The sequence below is a fragment of the Vicugna pacos genome, chromosome 10 (assembly GCF_048564905.1).
Source record: "Vicugna pacos chromosome 10, VicPac4, whole genome shotgun sequence".
NCBI lineage: Eukaryota > Metazoa > Chordata > Mammalia > Artiodactyla > Camelidae > Vicugna > Vicugna pacos.
The window spans coordinates 63,283,172-63,306,528 of record NC_132996.1 but is presented as its reverse complement, the minus strand read 5'-3'; the positions used below and the strand labels follow the sequence as shown (position 1 = coordinate 63,306,528).

The following is a 23,357-nucleotide window of genomic DNA, read 5'->3' as shown; positions in this document are numbered from 1 at the left end:
AGAAGGAACAAGAGGCTGAAGACCCCTTCCTGTTGTGCCTTCACAGGAGGCGGTTGGCGTAGAAATCACTGTGGCATAAGCCTTCCCTTCGTCTGTTCCTACTGAGCTGAATCCAGCCAGGAGCTCAGTGCTGCCACCTCCTGGACAGCCCCCTCCCCTCCCCTCCTCTCCAGCCTCCAGCAATAAAACTGTTTTCCTAAAACTGATTTCTTTTTCCTCCAATCATTGATCTACTCTGCTTAGCTCCACCCATGAGCGCTCTGCTCTATAATGACTCTCTCTCTCCATCCTACTGTCTTTCATAAGAGAGGTCAGAAGTTATCATTCGCAAAGAAGATGGAGCACAGGGTGGGGTCTGTGGGGCTTTCCTGGAGACAAAGGAGTGGGCTCAGGTAGCTCTTTTCTTAGGACACGCAATTACTGGGCACACGTGTGGCAGGTGCTGCAAGTACCCCACCCATTTCTCTCCAGCCTTTCAAGGAGGACTCTCAATGTCCTGGATTTGCCTTTCCGTGTCTGAGGGCCTTTTTCCCCCTGCCACAAACTGTGGTTGCCTTAATGTGCCAGGATATTAGCATGGTCCTGGGAACAGTGCACAGCTCTCAGGAGTGGGTGTATGAGTACCCCAGTCCCTTGCCCCTCAAGCGGAAAAATGCTGAGGTATGTACTGGGCACTGTTTTCCAAGATTTCCCACGGGGATTAACTTCCAGTTATCCACTGAAGCAGCTGGCTTTATGGCCCACATTTTATTGGCTACCTTTTCTTCCCCATGTGAACTCTCCTCTTCCCTACTAGTTTCTCAGCACCTCCCAAATTAACTACTTGCACTTGAATCTTTGTCTCAGGGTCAGTTTCTGGGGCATCTCAATATAAGACAAGCTGCTATCTGCCCAACTCTATACAAGGCGTGGGAATACGACAAGACACAGCCCCCTGCTGTTTGGAAACATGCAGATGTTTGTAAGATAAACACGACAGCATTTACTAACGTCACAGCTTTACTGTGCACCCACGAAGTGCCCCCTGCAGTGGCAAAAATGACCTTACAAAGATGACCTTGTATGATCAGCAATTATTATCTCACTGCACAGAGCCAGGCTCAGAGAGGTTATGACCTGTTAAAAGACCTGCCCAAGGGTGGATATCTAAATGTGACCCATGGGATTCAACTTTCTCCAGAGCATGTTCTTTCAACCACTAGGATTCTGTGGCTGGAGGTGTTGGCTGCTTCTAGGACATGACCATATGGGGACAGAGCACAGAGGGGAGGCAAGAGACACTTCTTGAGCCTTGGGTTCATCTTGGGGCATAGGACTCCAACCCAGCTGGAGATGAGGCCGTTCCTATCAGAGGTTAGGAGAGGGGATTCTGAATCCTCTCTCTTCTGGGCAGAAAGTAAGGTGTCAATGCTCTGAAGCCTTTTCCCTCCAGGACTCCTCAAAATCATAGAAGGTCAGGTGGCCCCAGGGTCTTAGAGAGAAATCAAGAACATTAATGTTTTGAATGTGGCTCAGATAAGAGAGGCTACTTGCTCAAGCTTGCACAGTAAGGGGAGAAAGATAAAAATCAAACTGGGGTCCGTTGTAACTGTTGTTCCACAACAGTCTTGATTTCAATGACAATGAAATTCTGAAACACTACCCAGTGCTGAGTGCCGTGGAGGACGCAGATGGAGCAGGGCTCTCAGTGCTTGCCCTCGTGGGCTCTGCACTCTGGGGCGGGAAGGCATTGCTTCTCTTTATTCCAATGTCAGTAATAAAGAGTAACAGAATCTCCCATTTATTAAGCATTTAACAGGTGCCAGGCACTGTGCCAAGAGCCTTTGTGCTAAGATGGACGTTGTCTAGTTCCTCATAAATCTCTTCTGTTGGTGGCGTTTTTGTGGCAGAAGTGCAACTTCCAGTCCATGGAGGTCCCTTTTGGGGGATGACAAGAAGGGGGAATAAAGGAGGCACTGGGCTCCTGATGACATTCTGTATCTCTATCTGGGCCCGGTTCCGTGGGTGCACCCCTCCGTGACAATTCCCTGAGCGGTTCATGCTGCAGTGCACATTGCAGGCTGCATGCTAAATGTCTTCAAGAAAAGTTTTAAAGGGTAAAATAAATGAAAGGACCGGCCTTACATGCCCAAATATGGGTTTATGTATCACTTCTCCTGCCCAAAAGGATGCTAACTAAACTCTAGGAAACTCAGCTCGTGTTCTTTACAGGAATCGCTGCAGTTCCTTACACACACCCAGAGCGGGAGCTCAACCAACTCTCAATGCTTGCTTGTGGACCAGGGGCACAGTTCAGTCACGGTTTCCTGACAAGGGTTACCCCCAGCCCCACACGCCGGGCACTGTTCTGAGAGCTTTACTGGAGTGGTTCTCATTAGCAGTAAGTCCTGTCATTAACCTCAGTTTACCTCAGGGTGGGAAAACTGAGGCACAGAGGGGCTGCCCTGGACTGACGATTCCATTACACATCATACTACCCTGCCGTCTGCAAAGCGGGGGCTGAATGGAAGCTTGAGACAAGAGGCAGAGTTTGAAACCCTTATGAATATAAAAGCAAACAGTAAGCCAGAGAGATGGCATTTCGTGGATGCTGAAAGTGTCGGCACCATTGGCTAGAATGTCTGGAGGTATAACATATTGGGGCAAATCAGAGAAAGCAAGGACCTGGGAGTCAGACTGCGGTCAGACATGCTGCTTCTTACTGCTCGTGTAAACCTGGGCGAGTTATTTAACCTCCCTGAGCTTTCATGGTAGCAACGCAGACTAGGGTGGCAGGGTCTAATCTGTACTATGATGGCAAAGATTAAGTAGGGTAATGGATATAAAAGCCTTAATGAAGCGTAGTGGTGGATCCGTGGTGGACCTTCAAAAATGTTATTTCCAATTTTCAGTCAGACAGGCATCACCATGGTCACTGAAGAGATCACTGAAGCCACCGGGATGTCTCTGCCCAGGGTCAACACGGGGAAGAGGCAGGCTGGAGAGAAGGGAGGTCAGTGAGAGGAGGCAGCCATGAGGTGGATAAGGAGTCGGAAGTCCTAGGTTCGGGCTTGTCTCTGACTTGCTGTGTGATCTTGGGCAACTTGCTTAAGCTCTCTGAGATGCCATTTCCTAACGTGTAAAAGAGGGACGTTTATATGAAACAATGCTTATAAAGCTTATTGTGGTGCTGGCTCAAGAGAGTAGCTGGGCTTCTTGGTCATCCCAACCACTGAGTGAAGTGATGCCTTTGACCTGCCCCTGGGACTGAGGAGAACAAAGGGGAGGAGGGGCTAGCCTGAAATCCGGAGACCAGGTTTTGGGGCCCCGGAATTGGCCAATTCCCTCATCCTCCAAGATAAGCCGAGGGTCGGGTCCGTTGGGCTGGGGAGATAATGACCAAGGCCGTTACTCTGCAATCAGGCTCAGAAGTGACCTCTCAGATACTTCTCCATTTGCAGGTCCCCTGGGAGAGCAGAGGAGAGGAAGAGATCCAGGCCTTCTCACCCTGTGGGCTGTCTGTCCCTGGTGCCCTGAGCACGGGAGGGCTGGCCTGGAATGCAAGGAACAAATATGCACTGCCCAGCTAGTGACAGAGTTGAGTCACCCACCCTGACCAGCCCTCTAACTCTTGGAAGTGATATCCAGCAAATCAGGGCTCAGTGCTGGCCGGCCTTTCCTAGGACTGCAGTACATTTGTCTGGAACTTGATTGATTACAATGTTGACACTTTTGTTCATCGTGGTATTTTTGCATTGATTCTGATTTTTAAGAAAGACTGCATTAAATATTTACTTATCCCAACTACTACATTCTTTGGTGTCCCTGTAAGTTTTGCAGCTGAGATGAATGCCTCACTCACTTCCCATCAGTCCTGACCCTGGTGATGACAAAGGGCTGGTAGGAGATGAGGAGTTGGGGTCGGGGGTTGGATGGCCCACAGAGTGTCCAAATGACTCTGCATGAAGGTTTCCATTCCAGCTGCTGCCTCCTGGCCAGAAGACAGGCTTCGAGGTTGGACAAAACAGCACGTTCTAGCCCAGCAATCCTCAACAGGGGCAATTTTGCTTTCTGGAGGACACCTGGAAACTTGGGGAGACATTTCTGATTGATGTGACTGGGAGAGGCATGGTTGAGAAATTGTGTGCAGAGACCCAGAGAGGCTACTAAATGTTCTACAAGACGCAGGACAGCCCCCTAACTCCAACAAAGAATTATTGGACTCCAAATAGTAACAGTGCTCTCAATAGTTGAGAATCTCGATCTAGAGCCACAGCAGGGGAGGGGAGGGTATAGCTCAGTGGTAGAGTGTGTGCCTAGCATGCATAAGGTCCTGGGTCCAATCCTCAGTACTTCTGCTAAAAATAAATACAAACCTAATTACCTTCCCTGCTCCCAAAACAACAACAATAGAGCCAAAGCAGAAAGGACGGAGCTTAAGTTTTTCACATATTAAAGGTGAGAAAGAGAAGAAAAGGGAGGAGAGTGATTGAGAGGAAGAAAGTGAAGGAGGGAGGGAAGGGGAGACACAGAGATGTTTTGGAGCCTAAAAGACTTAGAAGTCCCAGTCCCCCCACTTCCTGCGTAACCCCAGTAAGTCACTGTCCCTCTCTGAATCTCCTCCTTCACACCTGTGAAGTAGGGCTAATCGTATACTCTCATGGGACTGAGGTTAGGAAGGTGAGGACTCAGGGACGTGATGCACAGAAAGTACCTGGTCTTGTGATGAATGCTCAGGAAGGCTGAGGCTTCCCTTCATCTCCTCCCTCCTCCCTTTGTGGTCTCCCTTCATTTGCTGGAATTCTGACCAGAGGAAGGCTGCTTCTGGGGTTAAAGAGCATCGTTCAGACTGGGATACCTTAGTAGGGGAAGGTATAGCTCAGTGGGAGTGTGCATGCCTAGTATGCACGAGGTCGTGGGTTCAATTCCCAGTGCCTCCATCAAAATAATAAATAAATAAGTAAACCTAATTATCTCCTTCTGCAAAATAAAATAAAATAAAATAAAATAAAAAACAAAAAACGCAGACTGGGATACTTTAAGGGCACTAATAATAATTATGTCTGGACAGTAACAATGCCTAGTCATCTGGGGCTTTCTCAAGCACCCTAGGGTGTTTGGGCACCAATATATGGCAGGAGGCAGGTCCTCAAAGTCCCAACAGAGAGCAGAGCCCAGGGGTGAGAGCACTGAGCAACCTCTTATCAGCTCCACTGCCCCCCACCTCCCCAAGCCTGGGGCAATCATCCTGGCCTCTTCCTACTTCCGCAAAAGTCCAGTATAAGGGCTGCCTCTGGCCCCCAGCAGCCAGAGGCACTGAGAGTGGAGGCTTCAGACTCTCAGGGGGTAAGCATTTCCTCAGCTGCCCAGGGAGCAGGGTCCAGGCCTGGGAAGAAGCTGGACACTACATGGCCTGGGAGGCCTGTCCTTAGGACCATAATTGCATTTGTCCTTCCTCCTTCTTCAGCTGTGTGAGTGAAACTGGCCCTGAGTGTGATCGGACCTGTTCCCACAGGGGCCAGGGTCTGAGCTGAGTGCTGTTCCGGGAACCAGTGACAGACCTTTCAGGACTTCTGTACTCGAGCTGACACCCCGCTTTCTTTTTCTGATTCTCCAGCTAAGGGGCTGTTCACTGGAGGAGAAGTAAGCCCTTTAGTTTGTCCTTTACTATTTTTTTTTTAACTTTTTAGTTAGTTTGCCCTTTAATCAACCAGTCAAGCAAACGTTGTGTCTCCACTGTGTGCCAGGGTCTGTGCAGACATACAGAACATCCCCAAGGAGGGAAGGTGAAGCTGTGTCTTTGTCTGAGACTGAGTGGACATGAAGGGTCACCTGCTCCTGCCCCTCCTCCTGCTGGGGACAGTTTCTGCTCTGTATCTGGGTAAGTCCTCCCCTCCCCTTCTCATCCATCTTCCTCTTTTCTCTTGTTTCCTGCATCTTTTTGGCTCCCGTGGGGCCAGGACCACAGCCTCCCTTCTTCAGTTGACCCAGCCCATCTCTAGTTAGATTTCTCCTGGACTCAGAACTGTGACCTGAACTTTCTATCAGGGCTCCTTTGCAAGGAAAAACACCCACCTGTGAAGATGAAGGCCTTTTCACAGGTGCTTCCTCCCACCCCCTAAATACACATGTGGTGTCAGCCAGTGTCACGTTCTCATGCATTTGTGTGATGTGAGAGTTCTCCCCTTGTCCAACCCCCTGGAAATCCTTCCAGTTTTGGTTCCAGATGGCACCTCTGGGAAGGCTGAGTGGGGCTGCCAGAGCTGTCCGTGGTCCTGGAAGAAGGGAGCGCCCAACCTGATGGCCGTTACCTCTTCTTCCCAGAGAATGATACCCTTCATCTGGGCAGCCAAGAGACACGAGCAGACGTGAGCCAGGATCTGGAAAGCTCTGGGGAACAGGAGGGAGAGTTGGCTCTGAAAGATGTGGTGCTTGAGTCAGAAGGAGAGGGAGAAGAGGCCAACAATTCCAGCTGTCAAGACACCTTTGAGGATGAGGAGGCCATGGAGTCAGACCCAGGAGCCCTAGACGAGGATTTGCAGTGCCCCAGAGAAGAGGACACAGTTCAAATTCCGCGCAGTCCTGGGTGCCAGACCTGCCGCCGTTTCCTGTTGGTGCGGACCCTGAGGAAGTTTAGGAGTGCTCAGGTAAGTGGCAGGGAGGCTACTGTGGAGGACCTGGGGAGGAGAAGAGAGTGGATTAATCTCTTGTTCCCTATCATTTAGACTAGTGGTTATCAAAGCCTAGCATGGATCAGACTCTCCTGGAAGTCTCGTTAAAACACAGGTTTCTGGGCCCTATCCCCTCAGTTTCTGGTTTAGCAAGCCTGGGGCTTAGAGTTTGCATTTATAACAAATTCCCAGGGATGATATTGCTGGTTTGGGGACGGCTCTTTGAGAACCACTGATCTATATAAAAGGCTTTGGCATTATATATACCTGTGCTACGTCCTGTCATGGGCTACGGACAAGCCACTTCACCTGTCAGGGCTCCTGTGTCTTCCTTCATTTGTAAAACAGAGATGTAGGATACCACCTCTTAGAGTTGCAGTGAGGATTAAATACTACATGGAAAGTATTTAGAATAGTCCCTGGGTGGTTGAAAATTCTCAATAAATGGTGGCTGTAGTTATTCGGAGTCTTACCATTATTTTTCTGCAAGACGTTCCTAGCAACAAATAAAGGGGCAAGAGACAGGATTTGGGGGGGAGGGAACAACAGATCCCTGATTTCTGACTTGAAAAGGCATGTGGAGTCTCTCCTGGAGACTCGGGGACTCGAGGCAAAACAGAGTGGGTTCCCGACGCCACCTCTTCTCTGTGCAGAATGTCTGCAGGAGGTGCTACCGAGGCAACCTCGTCTCCGTCCACAACCTCAGCTTCAACCTTCGCATCCAGCAGTCTGCCTGCGGGATCAACCAAGCACAGATCTGGATCGGAGGCTTCATCAGGGGCTGGGTAAGTGAGGGGTCAACTCCCAGACACTGAAAGTTCTTTCTGATTTTCTCAATGAAACTTGCTGGCATCAAGTCTCAACCCGGCAGCTGACGTGACCTTAGAGCGGTGGGCAGTGAAGCGCTGCAACTGGCTGGTACTGACTTAGGAGAAACTGGTTGTGGGCTTCTCTGTCTAGCTCCGTGTTCAGTGACTTCCTGCTTGCAGCTTGAAATCTGCCATGGTGGATTTATTTACACCAAGGAAACTGGCAATCATCACAAACCAGGTTTCTTCCCTCCCTCTGCCTCTCACCTTCCCCAAGAGCGGGTTGTTAAATGTTTACCGGCACACCCTTGGTGTCAGGAGGGAGATTCTGTACCCAGCTTGGTCCCTTACTAGCTGAATGGCTTCCTCCAAATTGCCTTGTCTCTAAGTGGGGTCCTTCTTCTCCCAGAGTGGCCCTGGGATCGTGGACGAAGGCGTGCCATTATATTTGCTACTCAATTGTGATCCACGGGCCAAGAGTATCCATATCACCTGGTAGCTTGCTAGAAATGCACAATCTTGGGTCCCACCCCAGACCTCATGAATCAGAATGTGCATTTTAACACGATCCCTAGAAGATATGGATACACAGTAAAGTCTGAGATGCCTACCCTGTGTGGCAGCTGAAAGTGACGGTTGCTCTTCCATTGTTATTGTCTACAAACCCTCAGGGATGAGTCTCTAAGGTACCTGGCTCTCAGCCAAGTGGGCGGTGAGAGAAGACACAGTGTCAGGACGTGACACTCAGTAGGCATCCTCTGGAACCCCAGAATCTGTCTGTCTTCCTGGACCTCTGCCCTCTGACCCCGCCTATCTCTTCTCTAGTTCTTGTGCAGGAGATTTCGCTGGACTGATGGGAGTCGCTGGGATTTTGGATACTGGGCCTCTGGGCAGCCTGGGAAAGGGAGAGGCCGCTGTGTGGCCCTGTGCACCAAAGGTGAGGAGGGCTGAGCCCCAGGGCAAGGGGAAGGGGTGGTGAGGTGAACTCCCACACGTGTCCCTTTGAGCTGCCCGTACACACGTCCCCACACCCACACCTTTCTCCTCAGATGATGGGGTGTCCAGTGTGGGGGCTAGATGGGGGCTCTCTGTCCAGACAAAGCTGGCTCAGGGCCTGGGGACTCCTTTCCTTCCTCTGATATGACAGCAACAAGGAGTGAGTATGGGACAGATGGGTGTAACAGATGTGCACGTAAGGTGTGGATGAAGGAAGAAGTAGGAATTAGGGATGGCTGACATAATTCACCAGCTTTGAACAGCATGGTTGCCAGATGTGAAGGAGCTTAGTTCAGTGGCTAGGACCACATGGACTAGAGTCCAACTGCGGCCATGTACATCCCAGCTTGGCCAGCTGAGATACAGGCAAGTTATCCTCCCACCAAGCCTCAGTTTCCTCATCTGTGAAATGGGTGATGATAGTACCGACCTCTTGGAGTCATTGTGAGGATTAAGTCCATATTAAAGCCCTGAGCACAGTGCCCCTGCAAGGGAAGAGATCAATAAACGTTGGCTAGGAGGGGTGTGTGGGAAACACGGGTGAGAGAGCCCCATGATGGCAGGCAAAGGAGACACATGAGGCGCCTGCGGAGGGAAGGATGGGGCACAGGCCACACTCAGGTGAGCAGCTGCCATCACTGTCTTCTCTACCCACAGGGGGTCACTGGCGACTAGCTCGATGCAAACGTCGTCTGCCCTTTGTCTGCGCCTTCTAAGCCAGAAACATGTAGACCCTGCCGTGGAGCCTCTCCCATCACACCCTCCTGGCTGCCCCTGTCCCACCCTTGGCACTCTTGTTTCCCAGCCTCTCCAGGTCATAAAGCCAGACTTCCCACAGCATCTCCTGACTCTGGCTTTGTGGAGTGGGGTGGGATTTTGAGGAAAGATGGTGGAGTAGGGTGCCGGATGGGTGGGGGTGGGACAAGGGTGGGGTGGGATGCGGGCGGGGTCCTGGGGTGTTCGGCTGCAGGGCCACTTGGGGGTGAAGTGTGGACTAGGCAGGACTAAGTCTCCTCCTTGAACGCCCTTCTCAGTCCTGGTGCCTCCTGGCACCAAGGATTCCACCCGTCCCCACGGGCTCTGGGGAACGAGCTCTTTTGGTGGGGTGTGGGGATTCAGGATGGGGTGCAGGGTGGGGTGGGAGTCGGGAGGCTTTGCAAAGTGAAGGCACTGTCACTGATTCAAGAATTGGGTGGAGTAGCGAAGTTCCCCGCTACCGCCCCAATTACCACTTGGGAGGGAGGAGAAATAGTCGCCGGGGGCAGCCGGAGCCTTGAGCCTTGCAGCTTCTTCACCTCTGATAATGGCCTGTGTGTTCCTTCTCCCAGCTACCTGGGGGTGAGTTCTAGGGGCCCAGCTTCTTCTAAGAGGGGTTCCCACTCCATTCCCAGGAAGGTGGCTGTGATCCTTCCCACCCCCCATCCTTCGTCCTCTCCCCCCATCCCCAGCCTACACACATTACTGCCTCTTGGGAGGGAGGGCCTGGGGCCAAAGCCAGGGCATCTGGTAGCCGTGGGGCTCCAATCCTGGTTCTGCAGCCCCAGGTCTCCTCTGCTGCTCCCTTTCTGAGACCCCGAGGACATTGAGAGAGAACGCCGTGGCTGCTCTTGGCTCCAGGCTGAGCTCCAGCAAGGATCTGGGCTTGATGCAGCAGGAAGTTCAGGCTTGAAACTGAGGATTCAGAGGGCAGGGAGCCCTGGGTTGTGGGAGAGAGAGAGGGAAAGAGAGAGAGAGACTTCTTGAGGGGGTGGTTCTACGTGGGGCACAGGGAGAAGTATTTCTGCAGGTGTGTGTGTATCTTGGTGTGTATACCCGTGTCTATCTGTGTAGATGTGAATCTGTATTTGTAAATATGCATAAATCTGTGTGTGAGTCAGTATGTATTTGTGTGTTGTTTGTGTGTACATTTTATACATCTCTATTTATGGTTATACTTGCACGTCTGTGTACCTCTTTAAAAATTTTTTTGGGGGGTAGGTAATTCGGTTTTTATTTACTTATTTATGATGGAGGTACTGGTGATTGAACCCAGGACCTCGTGCATGCTAAGCACGTGCTCTGCCCCTGAGCTACACTCACCCTCCATGTGTACCTCTTTGAGTGTGTGTATCTGGGTAGCTTCTGCACTGGAATCTGTGTGTGCATGCATTTGTGTGTACCTCTGTGTCTTTGGCCGGTGTGTTTGGGAGTGTGTATGCATGTGTCTTTGGCCAGTGTGTTTGGGAGTGTGTATACATGTCAGTGTGTGTCCGAGCATACCTGTGTGCAGGTCTACATTCGTGTGTGTACACGTGTGTATCTGTTCAGCCACCTGATGAGATGTGAAGTTTTAGGAACAAAATGAACAGTTTCCCCAGAAGCACTTTGTTTCTAAAGGTCCTGGAGTTGAAGGAGCAGGACGGGATGGGAGAACCCCAAGGGGAGTGGCTGGTGACCAAACAGCAGGGACGAGTCCCTTGAACATGAGCCGACCTCTGGCAGCATGAAGATGGGCCTTGGTATTGCCAGGAACCTCACCCATGCTGGGCCCAAGGACAGCCTCTAGGTGAAGAGGCCTGTCCTTAACACAGGGCTCTGGCCACCTGCCTTGGATGGAGATTGGGTCAGGAAGCTCCAAATCACAGTATGTCAGCTTCCCCAAGGGCATGGAAGGGGGGGCTGCCTTGGGGTCAGGACCCTACCCAGACCCCCTGCACTGTGTACTGCAACAAGCTAATTCTTGATGCTCTGCTTCTAAAAGAAGGAGAAACAGTTGCGGGGGTGGGGGTGGGGGCGGTGGGGGGAGCGGTGTGGGAAGGATGAGCTCTGCATAGGTAGCTCCAGGACTGAATGGCAAGCCCCCATTTATCAGTCTCCACTTATCTCCCTGATGGGGAAGGGGTTCTAGCTAATCCCAGTAACCCAATATTCTCCTGGCCAAGACCAGAAGTAAAGGGAGGGCGGGGAAGGGGGAGATGGTGCTCAGACCCTTCCAAACTGAAGCTTGCTTGAGGCAGGCCAGCGTAGATAACATGTCTCTCAAATATTCATTTTGCTTTCTCATTAGGCTTCAACTTCAACCATTATATATTCATTCCTTTGGCTGCTTAAGGCTTTTCAGTCTTGAATAGCCCTTGATTACAAAGCAAATATTCTTAGAAGAAACTTCTGAGTGTGTTATCTATTAATACCTCTGGGAGATTGATTGGTAACTTGCCGAGAACAAGGTTTTGTGAGAAGGAACACAGGAAGAAATGATGTGTGCAACTGTTAGTGGTCATGAGTGGGGGGTTGTAGAGAAGGGAGGCCATTAAAAAGGAGATAATGAAGCAGAGAGTGCTGTGTTCCCCATTTCCTCTTGCCAGTATTCCCAGTATTCCTTGCAGTAAAGTTGGGCTCTGTGGCATGACACCGAGTCTGGTCAATGTGGGAGTGCTATAAGCCACTTCCAGGCCTGGCCTTTAAATGATCATCTGTGACCCTCCAGTTCTTCCTTTCCTTGACACGGCGATCTGGGCATCCATGTGTCTCAGATGGCATAGCTAGCAGACGGACGGCGTTGCCTGACCTACTTACTTTGTTGTGTTAAATCCCGCGAGTTTGCAATTTACTTGTTATTGCAGCAAAGCCTCTCTTAGCCTAACAAGTACGGAAAAGGTGCCAACCAACCCCTTAGTTTCTCCCAGGCAGAAGTCAAGATCCCAGACCCCATAGTCGGAGAGGTCTGGGTTCAAGTCCCAGCTCTACCATTTCAGTTTTGAACCCTTAGCCTCAATTTCTTCTATACAATGAGGGTTGAATTAGACAATGTCTGTAACACATTTAACCCATCGCTGGGCTGTGGCAAGTTACCACTGAACATTTGCTTTTATGCTGAGATGTCATTAGACATGAGTGAGGGTTCCAGTTCAGATTTCCATGTATTGTAAATTTCGTTTTCTATCAGATAGGATTAATGATAAACCATAGCGAGCTTACCGGGGTTGGTGTGAGGGACCATGTGACAATGTTGGTGATTGTGCTGGGTACACAGTGATGCAGCAGAAGTGAGTTAGCCCCTAAGTCTTGCACACGGAGCCATAACCAAGTTCAGGTGCGGGGAGGACGTCAGGCTCACACACACACGAGTTCAGGCTCAGGATGGGCTGATGAACCCGTAGGAGGACCAGTCCGGTGGGAAGGGAGGGGCTGGAGGAAAGTGTCCCCCCAGAACAGAGATGCCTGCCTCCTCCCCAGAGAACCTCCCTGTGACCCCAGCCTCGACCCAGCCTCTTGAGAGCTGGATTCACTGGGGACACCTGTGGCGCTCCTGACTGGAGAACTGAGTGCTGCCTTCACCGATGCCTCTGCTGGTCAGATCTCCAGACGCTGCCTGATTCCTCAGGCTGCCCTGGGGGAGGTGTTACCGCACCATCCTGAGGATGGGGCTGGAGTGAAGGCTGAGTGGGGAAAGGGGTAGTGGGCCTTGTGTGGGGGACGCTAACCCCTTCTTCCCCTGGGCTGGGGGGATGATTGGGGTTGGGCCTTTTCAAGTGCTGACAGCTTGATTCTCCCAAACTACTCCCCAAGCTGCCCCCTCCCCATTCCCTGCACCTTCGTAGAGGGGCCAGCCCTCCACGTGCAGTCCAGCTCATCTCTGCTAAGACCTTGCGATCTGGCCTGCACTCCAACCCTTCCAGAGGATTTGCCGGGAAGCCAGTGAAACTTACACTCCAGGCTGCTCACCTGCATGAGCCCCTTCTAGTACTAATATGGTAGGATTAAAAAAAAAAAAAAAGACCCACATTGCATGTGCTTCAGGCTTCAGAAAACCTGGATCTGCTCCTGAGCTCCGCCCTGGTGAGATTTCTGGGCCTCTGCTGTGGGCAAGCCATGGCCTTCCCAGACTCCTGTTCCTGCCTTCTTCCCTGCGCAGCAGGACACCTGGTTCCCTTTTGGCCGCTAACTATGTGGCACTGGACAAGTCATTTTCCCTCTCTGGCCTCAGTTTGCTCATCTGTCAGCCAGAAAATCAGACAAGACGGTTCCTAAAGTGCCTTTAGTTTCTGACATTAGAAGACCAACCGCCAGGAGTCCTGACCCGCCCGAGGGCAGTGCTAACTGGGCTCCGGGAGCAAGGGGCCCGGACTTGTGTAAGCACGTGGAGGGGCCCAGAGAGAGTGAAAGCGGCCCCTTCTCTGGCTTGGGGTGAGGGAAGGAAAAATTCACGGACAGTTACGTCTCCTGTTTCCTTCTGAATCTGGGACCTGCCCAAGTCAGAAAGAGGGAGCCCCTGCACTCCTGTCTGACTGGTCTCCCCTAAAATGGGGCCTGCCTGAGTTGCTGGGGGCAGCACGGGGCTTCCTCTTCATGAAGCTGAACTCATCATGGTCAAGGTGGATGAGGCTGAAGCAGCAGGGCAGACGCCCCCTGGGGTTCTTTTTCTCCTTGTGGGGTGTGGGTGATGGAGTGAGTCAGATCTGGATTCAAATCCTCTCGCTTCCTGGCTGTGTGGCCTGAGGCAAATGACTCAGGCTCTCTGAGCCTCAGTTTGTCTTCAAAGTAGGGAAACTAGTATCTACCTCATAGGATTATTCTAAGGATTAAATGAGATAATGTGTGTGAAAGTGCCTGGCACTTGGGCGGCCTTTGTGGCCACTGGTTATCACTATGACTGTCTCTACTCTTTGGAAAGGGGATGACTCGGGTGCTCCTGCCCTGGGGGTTCTGGGAAGCAGGCAGGGGCGAGGCCAGGGGTGAAGGTGAGACGAGGTCTTAGCAGGGAGCAGGACCTGTCTGTAGAGCACCGGGAAGGCCAGACACCTGGTCTTGGCTGAGGCCTCATGGGGTGAGCAGCAAAAATGAGAGCCCATCCCCTCTCCCACCCTCCTTGCCCAGGTGAGGTCCCCAGCTGGGAGGCCTGGAGCCCCAAGGTGAGAGTGGGACCCAGGGGAGAGGCTTTAGTGGCCAATGGAATAGGCCCCAGAGTCTGTGGACTGCTTCTCCTCCGTGGTCTGGTCGCTGGGGTACACGGGGTTGGCTGAGGCCGTGATCTTCAGCGTCATCTCGTTCACCTGCAGACAGAAAGGCTGGCATGATTGTGCTCTGACTGTGGGCAGGGTCCTCCTGTGGGCCCCCAGGGGACAGGCTCCTCGGTCGGGGCTCACGGCCTGGTCACTAGGGGAGCTGAAGCAAGTCTGAGTGACCCCAAGACTCTTCCCATGCACCTCAAGGGCAAACAGAAACCTGAGCCAACCCGCAGCGGGATTTGTCCCGCTCCAGAATCGGAGAGGGGAAATGAGTGGGTGGGGATGTTGACGGTGATGACCACAGAGCCCCCAGGCTTCTCCACAGAGCCCACTCTTGGCCAGACCCCCTCTTGTTGAGACCCGAGGGAGGCATTGAGGCCCAATGTACTCCTCTTTCAGAAGCCCCCAAAAGGTGGGCAACTGATAGTCCCGGGATCCAGCTCCCCTCCCCTGCCCTGTCCCTTTCTCGTGGGCCCCCCTCTCACCTCCTCAAACTTCTTGGCTTTGTACTGGTCGGCCCCCTTGAGGAAGTTGAGCAGGATGATGTCACAGAGGACGGTCCCCTGGAGGAGGAGAGGCAGGGTGGCTCGGAGGGGCGGCAGGGTGGGAGCAGGGCGGCAGGAAACACGGGCAGTGGGCAGGACTGCCCCCGGGCAGACAGAGGCCAGGGGTCGGGGTGAGTTCTCCAGTGACGCCTGACTGCTGGTTCCTCTTAGAAAAACATTCAGGGGCTTTGCAGAATGTCTTCCAGACTAGCCCCAATCCAAAATGCAGAGGGAGTGGAGGACTTGGTAGGAGGAGCAGAGGGATTTGGGGGGTACAGTTCCTGGGAGCAGGTCTCTGTCTCTGCCTGGCCAGCCAGGCTCCATTCCTTGTTTAAGGCTCTCAGGTCTGGGAACCCTGGCGTCTCCTTCCCTGTCCTCACAGTGGGGAGCAGTAACTTTGTAACAGGTGGAGCGCCTGCTTCTCCAGGCTGAACATGGAGGTAAAGAGCTCTCCCAGACTGGAGACGTTCACGCCAGGGCGGACCCAGTAGGGAGGTGGTGGAGGAGACTGGCTCACATTCTAGGCAGAAGAGGGCTGACCGGGGTCACTTCCCGCCCACCCCTGCCAGCCCGAGCCCCACCCTGCTGGCCTCCTGTCTGGGCGTGGAGGAGCTGAACTCACCACTCCCACGGAGGTGAAGGCCGCTACGGAGCTGATGATGGTGGGGATGATGTTGAACTTGCCAGCCTGTATGCACAAAGACAAGGAGTGAGGCTTCAGGCTGGACTTGGGCTCCCAGCCAGGGAGACCATGGAGCCGGGGGGTTCTTGGTGGGCCAGCAGGCCTCACCCGCTGTGGAGATGTGGCCGGCGAGGGTCTCAGAGCTGGGCGGTGGCAGGAACCTGCCCCACCAGAGGCGCGTCTTTAGAGCCCAGGATTGGTCTGGGTTTCCTCCCCTTTCTACCCCATCTTCCCGGCCCAAGGACTCACATTCCCGTACACCAGCACGTCGAATCGGATGCCAAAAGCCTTCAGGAGCGTGCGGTACTCGCTGCCGTTCTCCATCTTGTAGTACTTGGCAAACCTGGAGGCCAGAGGGGAAGGGAGGTCCCACTGTGCGCTCCTGTCTCTCCCGCCTGAACTTTGAGGGTCCTCTAGAGCCCTACGACCCTCACCTACTGAGCAACCCTTACTGATGCTCGGTGATGGGACACCTCCTGTGTGGTTAGCTGACCTCCTGCACAAGCATTACCCTGGGGGCTTGTTAAAAAGGTAGATTCCCAGGCCCCACCCGAACTCATGGAATCAGCATCTCTGGGGGTGGGGCCCCGGACTCTGCCTTTTAAATAATTTCCCTAAATGATTCTGATGCATATGAAAGTGTGAGCCCTGCTAGATTCCAGCTTCTTCAGTTCTTATCTGTTTGAGTGTCCCAGGGCTTGGCTCACAGCGGGTGTCTCCCTCTCTACAGGTTTGGGTTCAAAGCCTAGTTCAGCCACTTGCCAGCTGTGCAACCTTGGGCCAGTCACTTGACCTTTCTGATACTCAATTTCCTCATTTATGAGCGGGAATAATACAGAAGTCCTGCCTCAAAGGGTTGCCATGAAAATGGACTGAAACCACATGTGTGAGGGGTTTAGAACAGTGCCTGGAACAAAGTAAGAACAAAGGAGTGTTCACTGGTGTTGGCTGGTGATACTGATGAAGAAATGCACTGATCTCTAGAACGGTTTATACAGCAATTTAAAAAAGTGCCTTCAGACACCTTATCTCATTCACTCTCTCTACAAACCTGTGAGATACAGGGATGTGACTGCTCTAATTTTTGAATGGGGCTCCCAGGGTCAAGTAACGGGTCCAGCGTTACCCAACTGGCTGAGACACAGTGCTGGATTTTCCCCAGTTCAAGAATTTGCCCCCTAGGCCTTCTCTGTCTGGCCTGCTGGGTGCTAGGGCTGTGCTGGAGACTGAGAAGAATGATCACGTTTAATTCCCACTGAACAAAGTGAGGCGGGTGCTCACAGCCCCATTTGGAAGATGCTGGTGCAGGTGAAGGGACTTGCCTGTGTGCTCACAGTTAGGAAGGATTCAAAATGCCTTGTCTTTTGGCTTCTAAAGCCATTGCATTTCCCACTGTGTGATTCTGACCACCATGGGCAAAACTCTCACAACAGCAAAGTGTGGTCTCTTTGAGCTCCTGTCCCAACGCTGTGATGTAGGCTTCCGATGCCAACATCCTGGGAAAACGGTGAGGATTAAGTGAGCGGATGCTCACCAAAGGGCCCAGGAAGCTCTGTAACTGGAGAGGGGGGTTGATATTGGTGCCAGCTCCCTCCCTTTCAGTGCTCCCACTCCCCACAGATCCCCCGGGCCTGTCCCAGGCCCCCCCCCCCCGCACAAAAAGGGGGCTGAGAATCTCACTCCCTGGAAGTGTCCAGCAATTGACCTGACGCCCCTCCCAGGGATGTCTGCATTCCAAACCGTCCAGCCCCTGGATAGATCACAGGGGGAGGGGTCGCAGGCATGGGAGGAAGGTCATTTGTGGTGGGGAAGAGCCCCCCTTAAACGGAAAATATTGGCCACTGTCTGCTCTGGCTCAGGGAACTTTGGAGTCAGGCTTCACCACTTGCTGGCGGTGTGAGGCCTTTGTATGTGCCTTAGCCCTCGGGGCTTCACTTCCCACGCAGGGGTGCTCAGGCCCCCCTCGCAGGCCTATTAGGGAGGGGGCGAGCACTGAGACCAGCCCTTCCAGGGGGCACTGTCCCGATCCCTGGGTTGAAAGTCTGCCTGTCACTCCACACCCAGTCTCCGCCCTTCTCTGCAGGGGCTGGGAGCCTGGTTGGCAGAGACCACTTCCACCCAGCTCCCTGCGCTCTGGTTCCAGCTGCGTTCAGCCAGTGGGAAGCACCCCCAGTCACCCAGAGGGCGGGAGGGAAGAAGAGTCAGGGTGTTTGGTCTCCTAGCTCCTCTAACAGCAGCTGAATTCCCACCTAAGGCCCGGGGCCCGTAGAGTGGCCTGTCCTACCGTCACATCCATGTCTCCAGGCTCTGTGACTCCTCCCTCCTCTTGCCCTGCCAGCCTGGGAGGGGGCAGCTTTCCCGTGGCCGCTCTGGTCCTTGCCTGGGCTTCCAGCATCCCTTTACTTGCTATACAGCTTTGCAAATGGTTTCCTTCATTCAGTCTCCTCTTTTGAGACCACCGGCTGTTTCGTCTCAGGACACCTGTCCCTACCATCCCCATTTTACAGAGCGGGAAGCTCGGGCCTGGCGAGGTTTGTCTGGGTCAGGAAAGGAGTGCAGGAGGAGGGCGGCACACTGTCCACCTCTGTGCCTGGGCACAGCAGGAGCTCGTGCGCCCGAGTGATGCACCTGTTACCCGACTAAGGCCATAAAAAGGCTGTAAGCTATTCGGTGAGAAAACACTGTCTGGGAAGCCCGATCTGGGAAGGTGTTTCCTGTGGGCTTTGCAGCTGGTGGGAGAGGCGAAGGAGGCAGGATGATCTTCTTGAGAGTGAGACCCAGAATAAAAACGAGAGTGGCCCCGGGAAGGAGGCTGAAAGACAGGCAACTACTTTACCCCAAGAACAACGGCTTGGTGGGCCAGGAGAGAGGGGAGCGGCCACACCATCCTTAAAAATCTGGTAAGTGTGGTCTGGGTGGTGGTGGCAGATAGCTTCACAGACCAAAGCAAAATAGGGTGAACTCAAGTTACACCACAGGAGGAGAACAGGACAGACCCCAGCAGGGAAATCCTTTCTACAAAGATGAGGAGGCCCCAGAATGTAATTCTACAAGGAGGCCTCTCAGGAGATTAAAAGGAAATTTGTGAAAGAAGTATCTGGGATGGGCAGGAGGCTCCAGGAAATCTTCACTGTGGCTTCAGGTTGGCCTGAGGCAAAGTGTGGAAGTCACCACCTCCACACCTGCATTTACGGAGCGGCAGAAAACTATGCATCTCTCTTAAGCCTCTCAGGTGCTCCCACAAAGACGGCACTGCTGACTCATTTTGTAGATGCAGAGACAGATGAGAAGGCAACTTGCCTGAGCTGGAATTCTGATCCACACTTACAGCTCCAAAATCTGCGCTATTAACCCAGTACGGTCCTGCCTCCGAGATCTGAGTGGCCACTGAGGACACAGGCAGCCTTCGAGCCAGATCTCAGAGCCCTTCTCTGTCCTGTGTTCTGTTTCACATCACTGGAGAATTCAGGGCCCTTGTCTGAGAGACGTGGCAGCTGAGATATGGGCAGTGGGTAAGGGTGGGAGGCGGGATCACAGATGTTTGGGGCAGGGCAGAGCCGGGGACTGTGGTCCTGAGGTTTGCGTCCCGGCCTAGGGCTGCAGCCATGAAAGATGCTCTGACATGGACTCGGAGAACAAAACGCTGGCATCCTGGGCACTGCCATTCAAAGCAGGGCTGGCTAAATTTATCTCGGGAAGGAATGTGAAGGGAACAGGGAGAAAAAACCAAAGCGGACTTGGTTTCTCTCCAGCACCTGCCTTCCAAGAGGCAATAAACATGATAAGATCATTATCTCACCACCCACCCATCCTTGGAGGAAGCTTGGCAGAGACCAGTTCTCTCCCCGGGTGGGAAGGAGGAGGAACAGCACTCAGGGAGGGAGGCCCAGGCCACAGACTGGGGAAGGACCCAGGCATCCTGGCTTCTGCACTCAGTGTGGCCAGTGGGGATCACGGAACGTGGCCCAATCCTGTGGCAGAGACCGGCTTGGGGCTCACCAGGATCTGGGTTATCTTCTCTCTGGGTACACAGCTGGACCATATTTCCCAGCCCCCTGGCATCTGGCTGGGGCCCCATGATTAGTTCTCATCAATGGACTGTGAATGGACGTGAGGTCTGTTCCCTCTGGGCTGAGGTGGGTTAGAGCCGTGCGCCTTCCTCATCCTCCCTTTCCTCATGGCCATGTGCTCAAGAGCCAGGGGAGAACTCAGGCCCTAGAGAAGACTCTGTCAACAGGTGGCAGGAGCCCAGATCCCTGGATGACTTCATGGAGCTCCCCACTCACCCTGACTCACAGGCTGCCATGAGCAAGACACAAACCTCTGTGCTAAGCCACTGAGACGTGGGGGCTGTTTGTTACAGCAGTTAGCAATATTTACCCTGACTGTTACAAACTCCTTTAATGTCATAGCTGAGAAGACTGAGGCTCAGGGAGGAGAAATGATTTGCCAAAAGACAAAGAGTGTGTTTAAATTGGGGAGTAATTCAAGATAAGACACACAGAGAGGGCAAATCTCAATGATGCCACATTCCTAGGAATAAACCCTCCAAGGAGGTCCCAGGAGATCTGGCTGTGGTTCTGTAGCTGGTCTTTAACTAGCTTTTTGATCCTGGGCAAGTCACTCAACCTCTCTGAGCTTTTTGCCTGGACTGAGAAATTATAGGAAGGATGAGATGATGTTCAGATGTAGTGAGTGCTTAAAGTCAGCCCCTTGGCTTTCTTGTTCTAAGGTCAAATAGGATATGAAATAAGAATATCTACTCTTGTCTTAACCATCACACTCTACTGCTTCTTGGATAAGAACATTAGCAACAATAATAGCCCACACGTGCTGAGTGCTTACTGCGAGCCCCACGCCGTGCTAAGGGCTCTCCACTTCCTAGCTCATTTAATACTCACAACCACCGCATGCTAATTCGCTGCTTGCTGTTATTCCCATTTTACAGATGAGGAGTCAGGGTCGGAGGGGCTAAGCCACCTGACTAAGGTCACAAAACCAACAGTCAGTGAGTGAGGATGGGATTCAAAGAGGGGCAGTCCAGTTCCAGAGCCCACACTCTTAGCCAGTGTTCTAGATTGTTCTTTTGGTTACCTGGTTTCTGTTAGGTCCTGGCTAATTTCTTTCCACTCCCCAGCTGGGAGGCCCTTTTGCATTTGCAAAATGACCCAGAGTCATTGAATGGGAGTAGAACAGAAAGCATAGGAGAGCCATGAAGTGTCATTGGGAAGACCTCCAGCCTCCTCATCTGAAAAGGGGAAGGGGCTGAGCTACCCCATGCTGGGGCCCTGATTTCTCCCAAATCCTCCCATTCCTACCTCTCCGGCACTCGTCTTCTTGGCTGGGAAATGGGGTTGGTGAGAATGATACCACCATTGGACCCCTTGACCTGGAATTCTGGGCCCCTCCCAACCTGATGGGGTCCACATCCCCAGCCTCATCTGCAGAAGCCCCCTCACTGCCATGCACACCATGCTACCTGCTTCCTGTATTTCCTGAATGCACTCCACACGCATAGACTCCTGTGCCTTTGCCCACGTGCTTTCCCTCTTTTCCCCTTTTCCACCGTGCAAACTCCTATTCATCCATTAGGGCCCAGCACAGAGGCCTCTCATTTTTTTCTACACTCAACAGACCTTTAGAGCACCCCTACTCTATGCCAGGCACAGTGCTAGGCCCTGCTGGTCCATTGGCAAGCTCTGCTCTCACACAAGGAAGAGAAATATTAACGAATCATGCAATCCCATAAATAGGGAAAATCGGACGTACAGGCTGGGAAGGAGAGACGCACCATTCTAAGAGAATAGCTAGCGAAGACATTGGATGGAGACTGGTGGGTCAAGGAAAGCTTCATGTAAAAGTGACCTTAATTAAGTCTGAGACTTGAAGGATGGACAGTTGAAAGGTAAGAAGATCAGAGCTGGGGCAGCTTTCCCGGTGGATGGAACTGTGAAAGGTCTCTCACGGGAAAGGATAAGGTATTCTGGAAGAAGCTCAGAGAGAGCACTGGGAGGTGGGGGAGCAGAGGACAGGGTCGGATGTAAATGGCTGTGGCTGGGTCCACCTCGCCCTGGCTGCCAGGGCCAGGGTGCAGCTCTCTGCCCACTTCCACGTTCACGGACTTCAAGTGTTAGCTTGAAATTGACCACAGCGGAGTGTTTACACCAGGGAAGTCGGCAAGCACCACCAAGCAGCACTGTGTTCCTTTCCTCCAGAGAGCTAGTTTACCAGTGCAGCGCCAAGGCTGTAAAACTCCTCCTGGGCGACCCCTCCTGACTCTGCTGGGATCCGGGCCTCAACGGCAGTACCTGCCACGCCAGGCTCTACTTAATCATCCGGACTGTCAACTACGAGCCAGATCGCACTGTCTCTCTTTGCCCGAGGGCCTGCCAAGGGCAGCAAGGAGTCGGGTAAATGCTTGCTGGAGGGGTAAATGGGTTTCTGAGATTCCTGGCATCTCACAGGTGGAGCTTAGCAACATCGGCCTCCTCCCGCTTACCTCCCAGTTCTTTAGGTGCGGATAGTACAAGGTGGTAACACCCGGCTGTTTCCCTCCCAATTAGAAAACATTGAGATCTGGCAGCTGGCTGCGTGGGAAAGTAGGTGCTATTGGTGGGAACCAGCCCCCGTGGAAGGGAAATGGGGAAGAGCAGAGATATAATACACGTGGACTGCTTACTCCTGCTGGGCATCGGTTAGAGCCTTCGGCACCTGTTATCTCACTGAGGCCTCACCACAGCAGCTCCACTGGCGGCTGGTGGCTTAGGGGCTCTGAAATGAGAGGGTCCTGGGCTCAGTCCTGGTTTTGCCACTTGAATTAGCTACATAACCTAGGGGCACGGTGCCTCAGCCCTGCGTCTCAGTTTCCCCAGATGTGAAATGGAGATACAGCAATAGCTGCAGGCTTGTCAGAGAGGATTCTGCGGGCTGCTGGAGGTGAAGGCTGAGCACAGTCCCTGGCACAGAGCTTTCAGTGAATGTCACCTATCGATCACCAGGCAACACCGTCCAGACTTCCAGCTGGACTCTCCTCCAGCTACCGGGCCTGCAAGGCGCACAGCTGGGATCTGAACATGGGCCTCGAGAATCCAAAGCTTCCTGCCTACTCCCTGCTGCATCCCTGAGAGAAGAGCCAGAAAGGAGAGTTCACCGCAGCCACGGTGGGCAGGGAGCTTGTTGAGCCGGTGCCTGTGAAAACACCTCGGCTGTGGGGGAAGCACAGTGTGGCTGTGACGATGATGATGCCAGAATTTCCAGGGGAGAGAACAGAGCCCAGACACCTGCTGTGCTGAGCTGGGGGAGGTGGGGTGGTGCCTGGGAGGGGCACTGGCAGGGCTGGAACCATCAGGTGTTTGAGCCCAGGTGTATGAAGGCAGGGTGGTCACCTGGTATGCTGACCACTCTCCACTGTCCCAGTACCAGCCTCTGTTCTTGGGCCCCCTGCAGGCTGACCTCTACAGGTCACATTTCTGTCCTCCTTTCCCTTTACATTCTGGGGGAGGATTTGGTTAAAGGGAGGTACTGTCTGGGGACCAGAGGGTGGGAAGCAGAGAGGTGGGGTATTTATCCCGCCCACTGCTTCTTTGCTTCCCTGTGGTTCTGCCTGTGGCTGTGTCGCTCTGTGGCTGCAGCTCCCATCAGGGACCCCAGCTCTCAGCCAGGCTCCCATCCCTTCCCCAGTGGCTGTG

General features: G+C 53.0%; 2 protein-coding genes across 2 annotated transcripts in view; one reads left to right on the top strand and one right to left on the bottom strand.

Annotated features, from left to right (window-relative positions):
* The first annotated feature begins 5,799 nt into the window (after positions 1–5,799).
* LOC102526588 (proteoglycan 3) lies at positions 5,800–9,171 on the top strand. The gene is made up of 5 exons (XM_006214058.3): positions 5,800–5,860; positions 6,304–6,626; positions 7,304–7,435; positions 8,285–8,396; positions 9,113–9,171. Exons 1-5 carry the CDS (start codon positions 5,800–5,802, stop codon positions 9,169–9,171), a joined length of 687 nt encoding a protein of 228 aa, XP_006214120.1.
* Positions 9,172–12,342: 3,171 nt separating this feature from the next.
* Positions 12,343–23,357, bottom strand: part of P2RX3 (purinergic receptor P2X 3) — a 30,109-nt gene continuing 19,094 nt past the window's right edge. Inside the window, exons 9-12 of the mRNA XM_006214057.3 lie at positions 15,919–16,012; positions 15,610–15,675; positions 14,928–15,005; positions 12,343–14,487 (exon numbers count right to left, since the gene is read on the bottom strand). Coding sequence (XP_006214119.1) covers positions 14,374–14,487; positions 14,928–15,005; positions 15,610–15,675; positions 15,919–16,012 — 352 coding nt within the window. The 3' untranslated portion in view covers positions 12,343–14,373. The remainder of the gene's footprint in view (positions 14,488–14,927; positions 15,006–15,609; positions 15,676–15,918; positions 16,013–23,357) is intronic.

Excerpts from the sequence above, each read along its gene's own strand:
- LOC102526588 (XM_006214058.3), top strand. The coding sequence starts at position 5,800 with ATGAAGGGTCACCTGCTCCTGCCCCTCCTCCTGCTGGGGACAGTTTCT. Across the intron at positions 5,861-6,303 it reads AGTTTCTGCTCTGTATCTGG|AGAATGATACCCTTCATCTG; the intron begins GTAAGTCCTCCC and ends TCTTCTTCCCAG. Across the intron at positions 6,627-7,303 it reads GGAAGTTTAGGAGTGCTCAG|AATGTCTGCAGGAGGTGCTA; the intron begins GTAAGTGGCAGG and ends TTCTCTGTGCAG.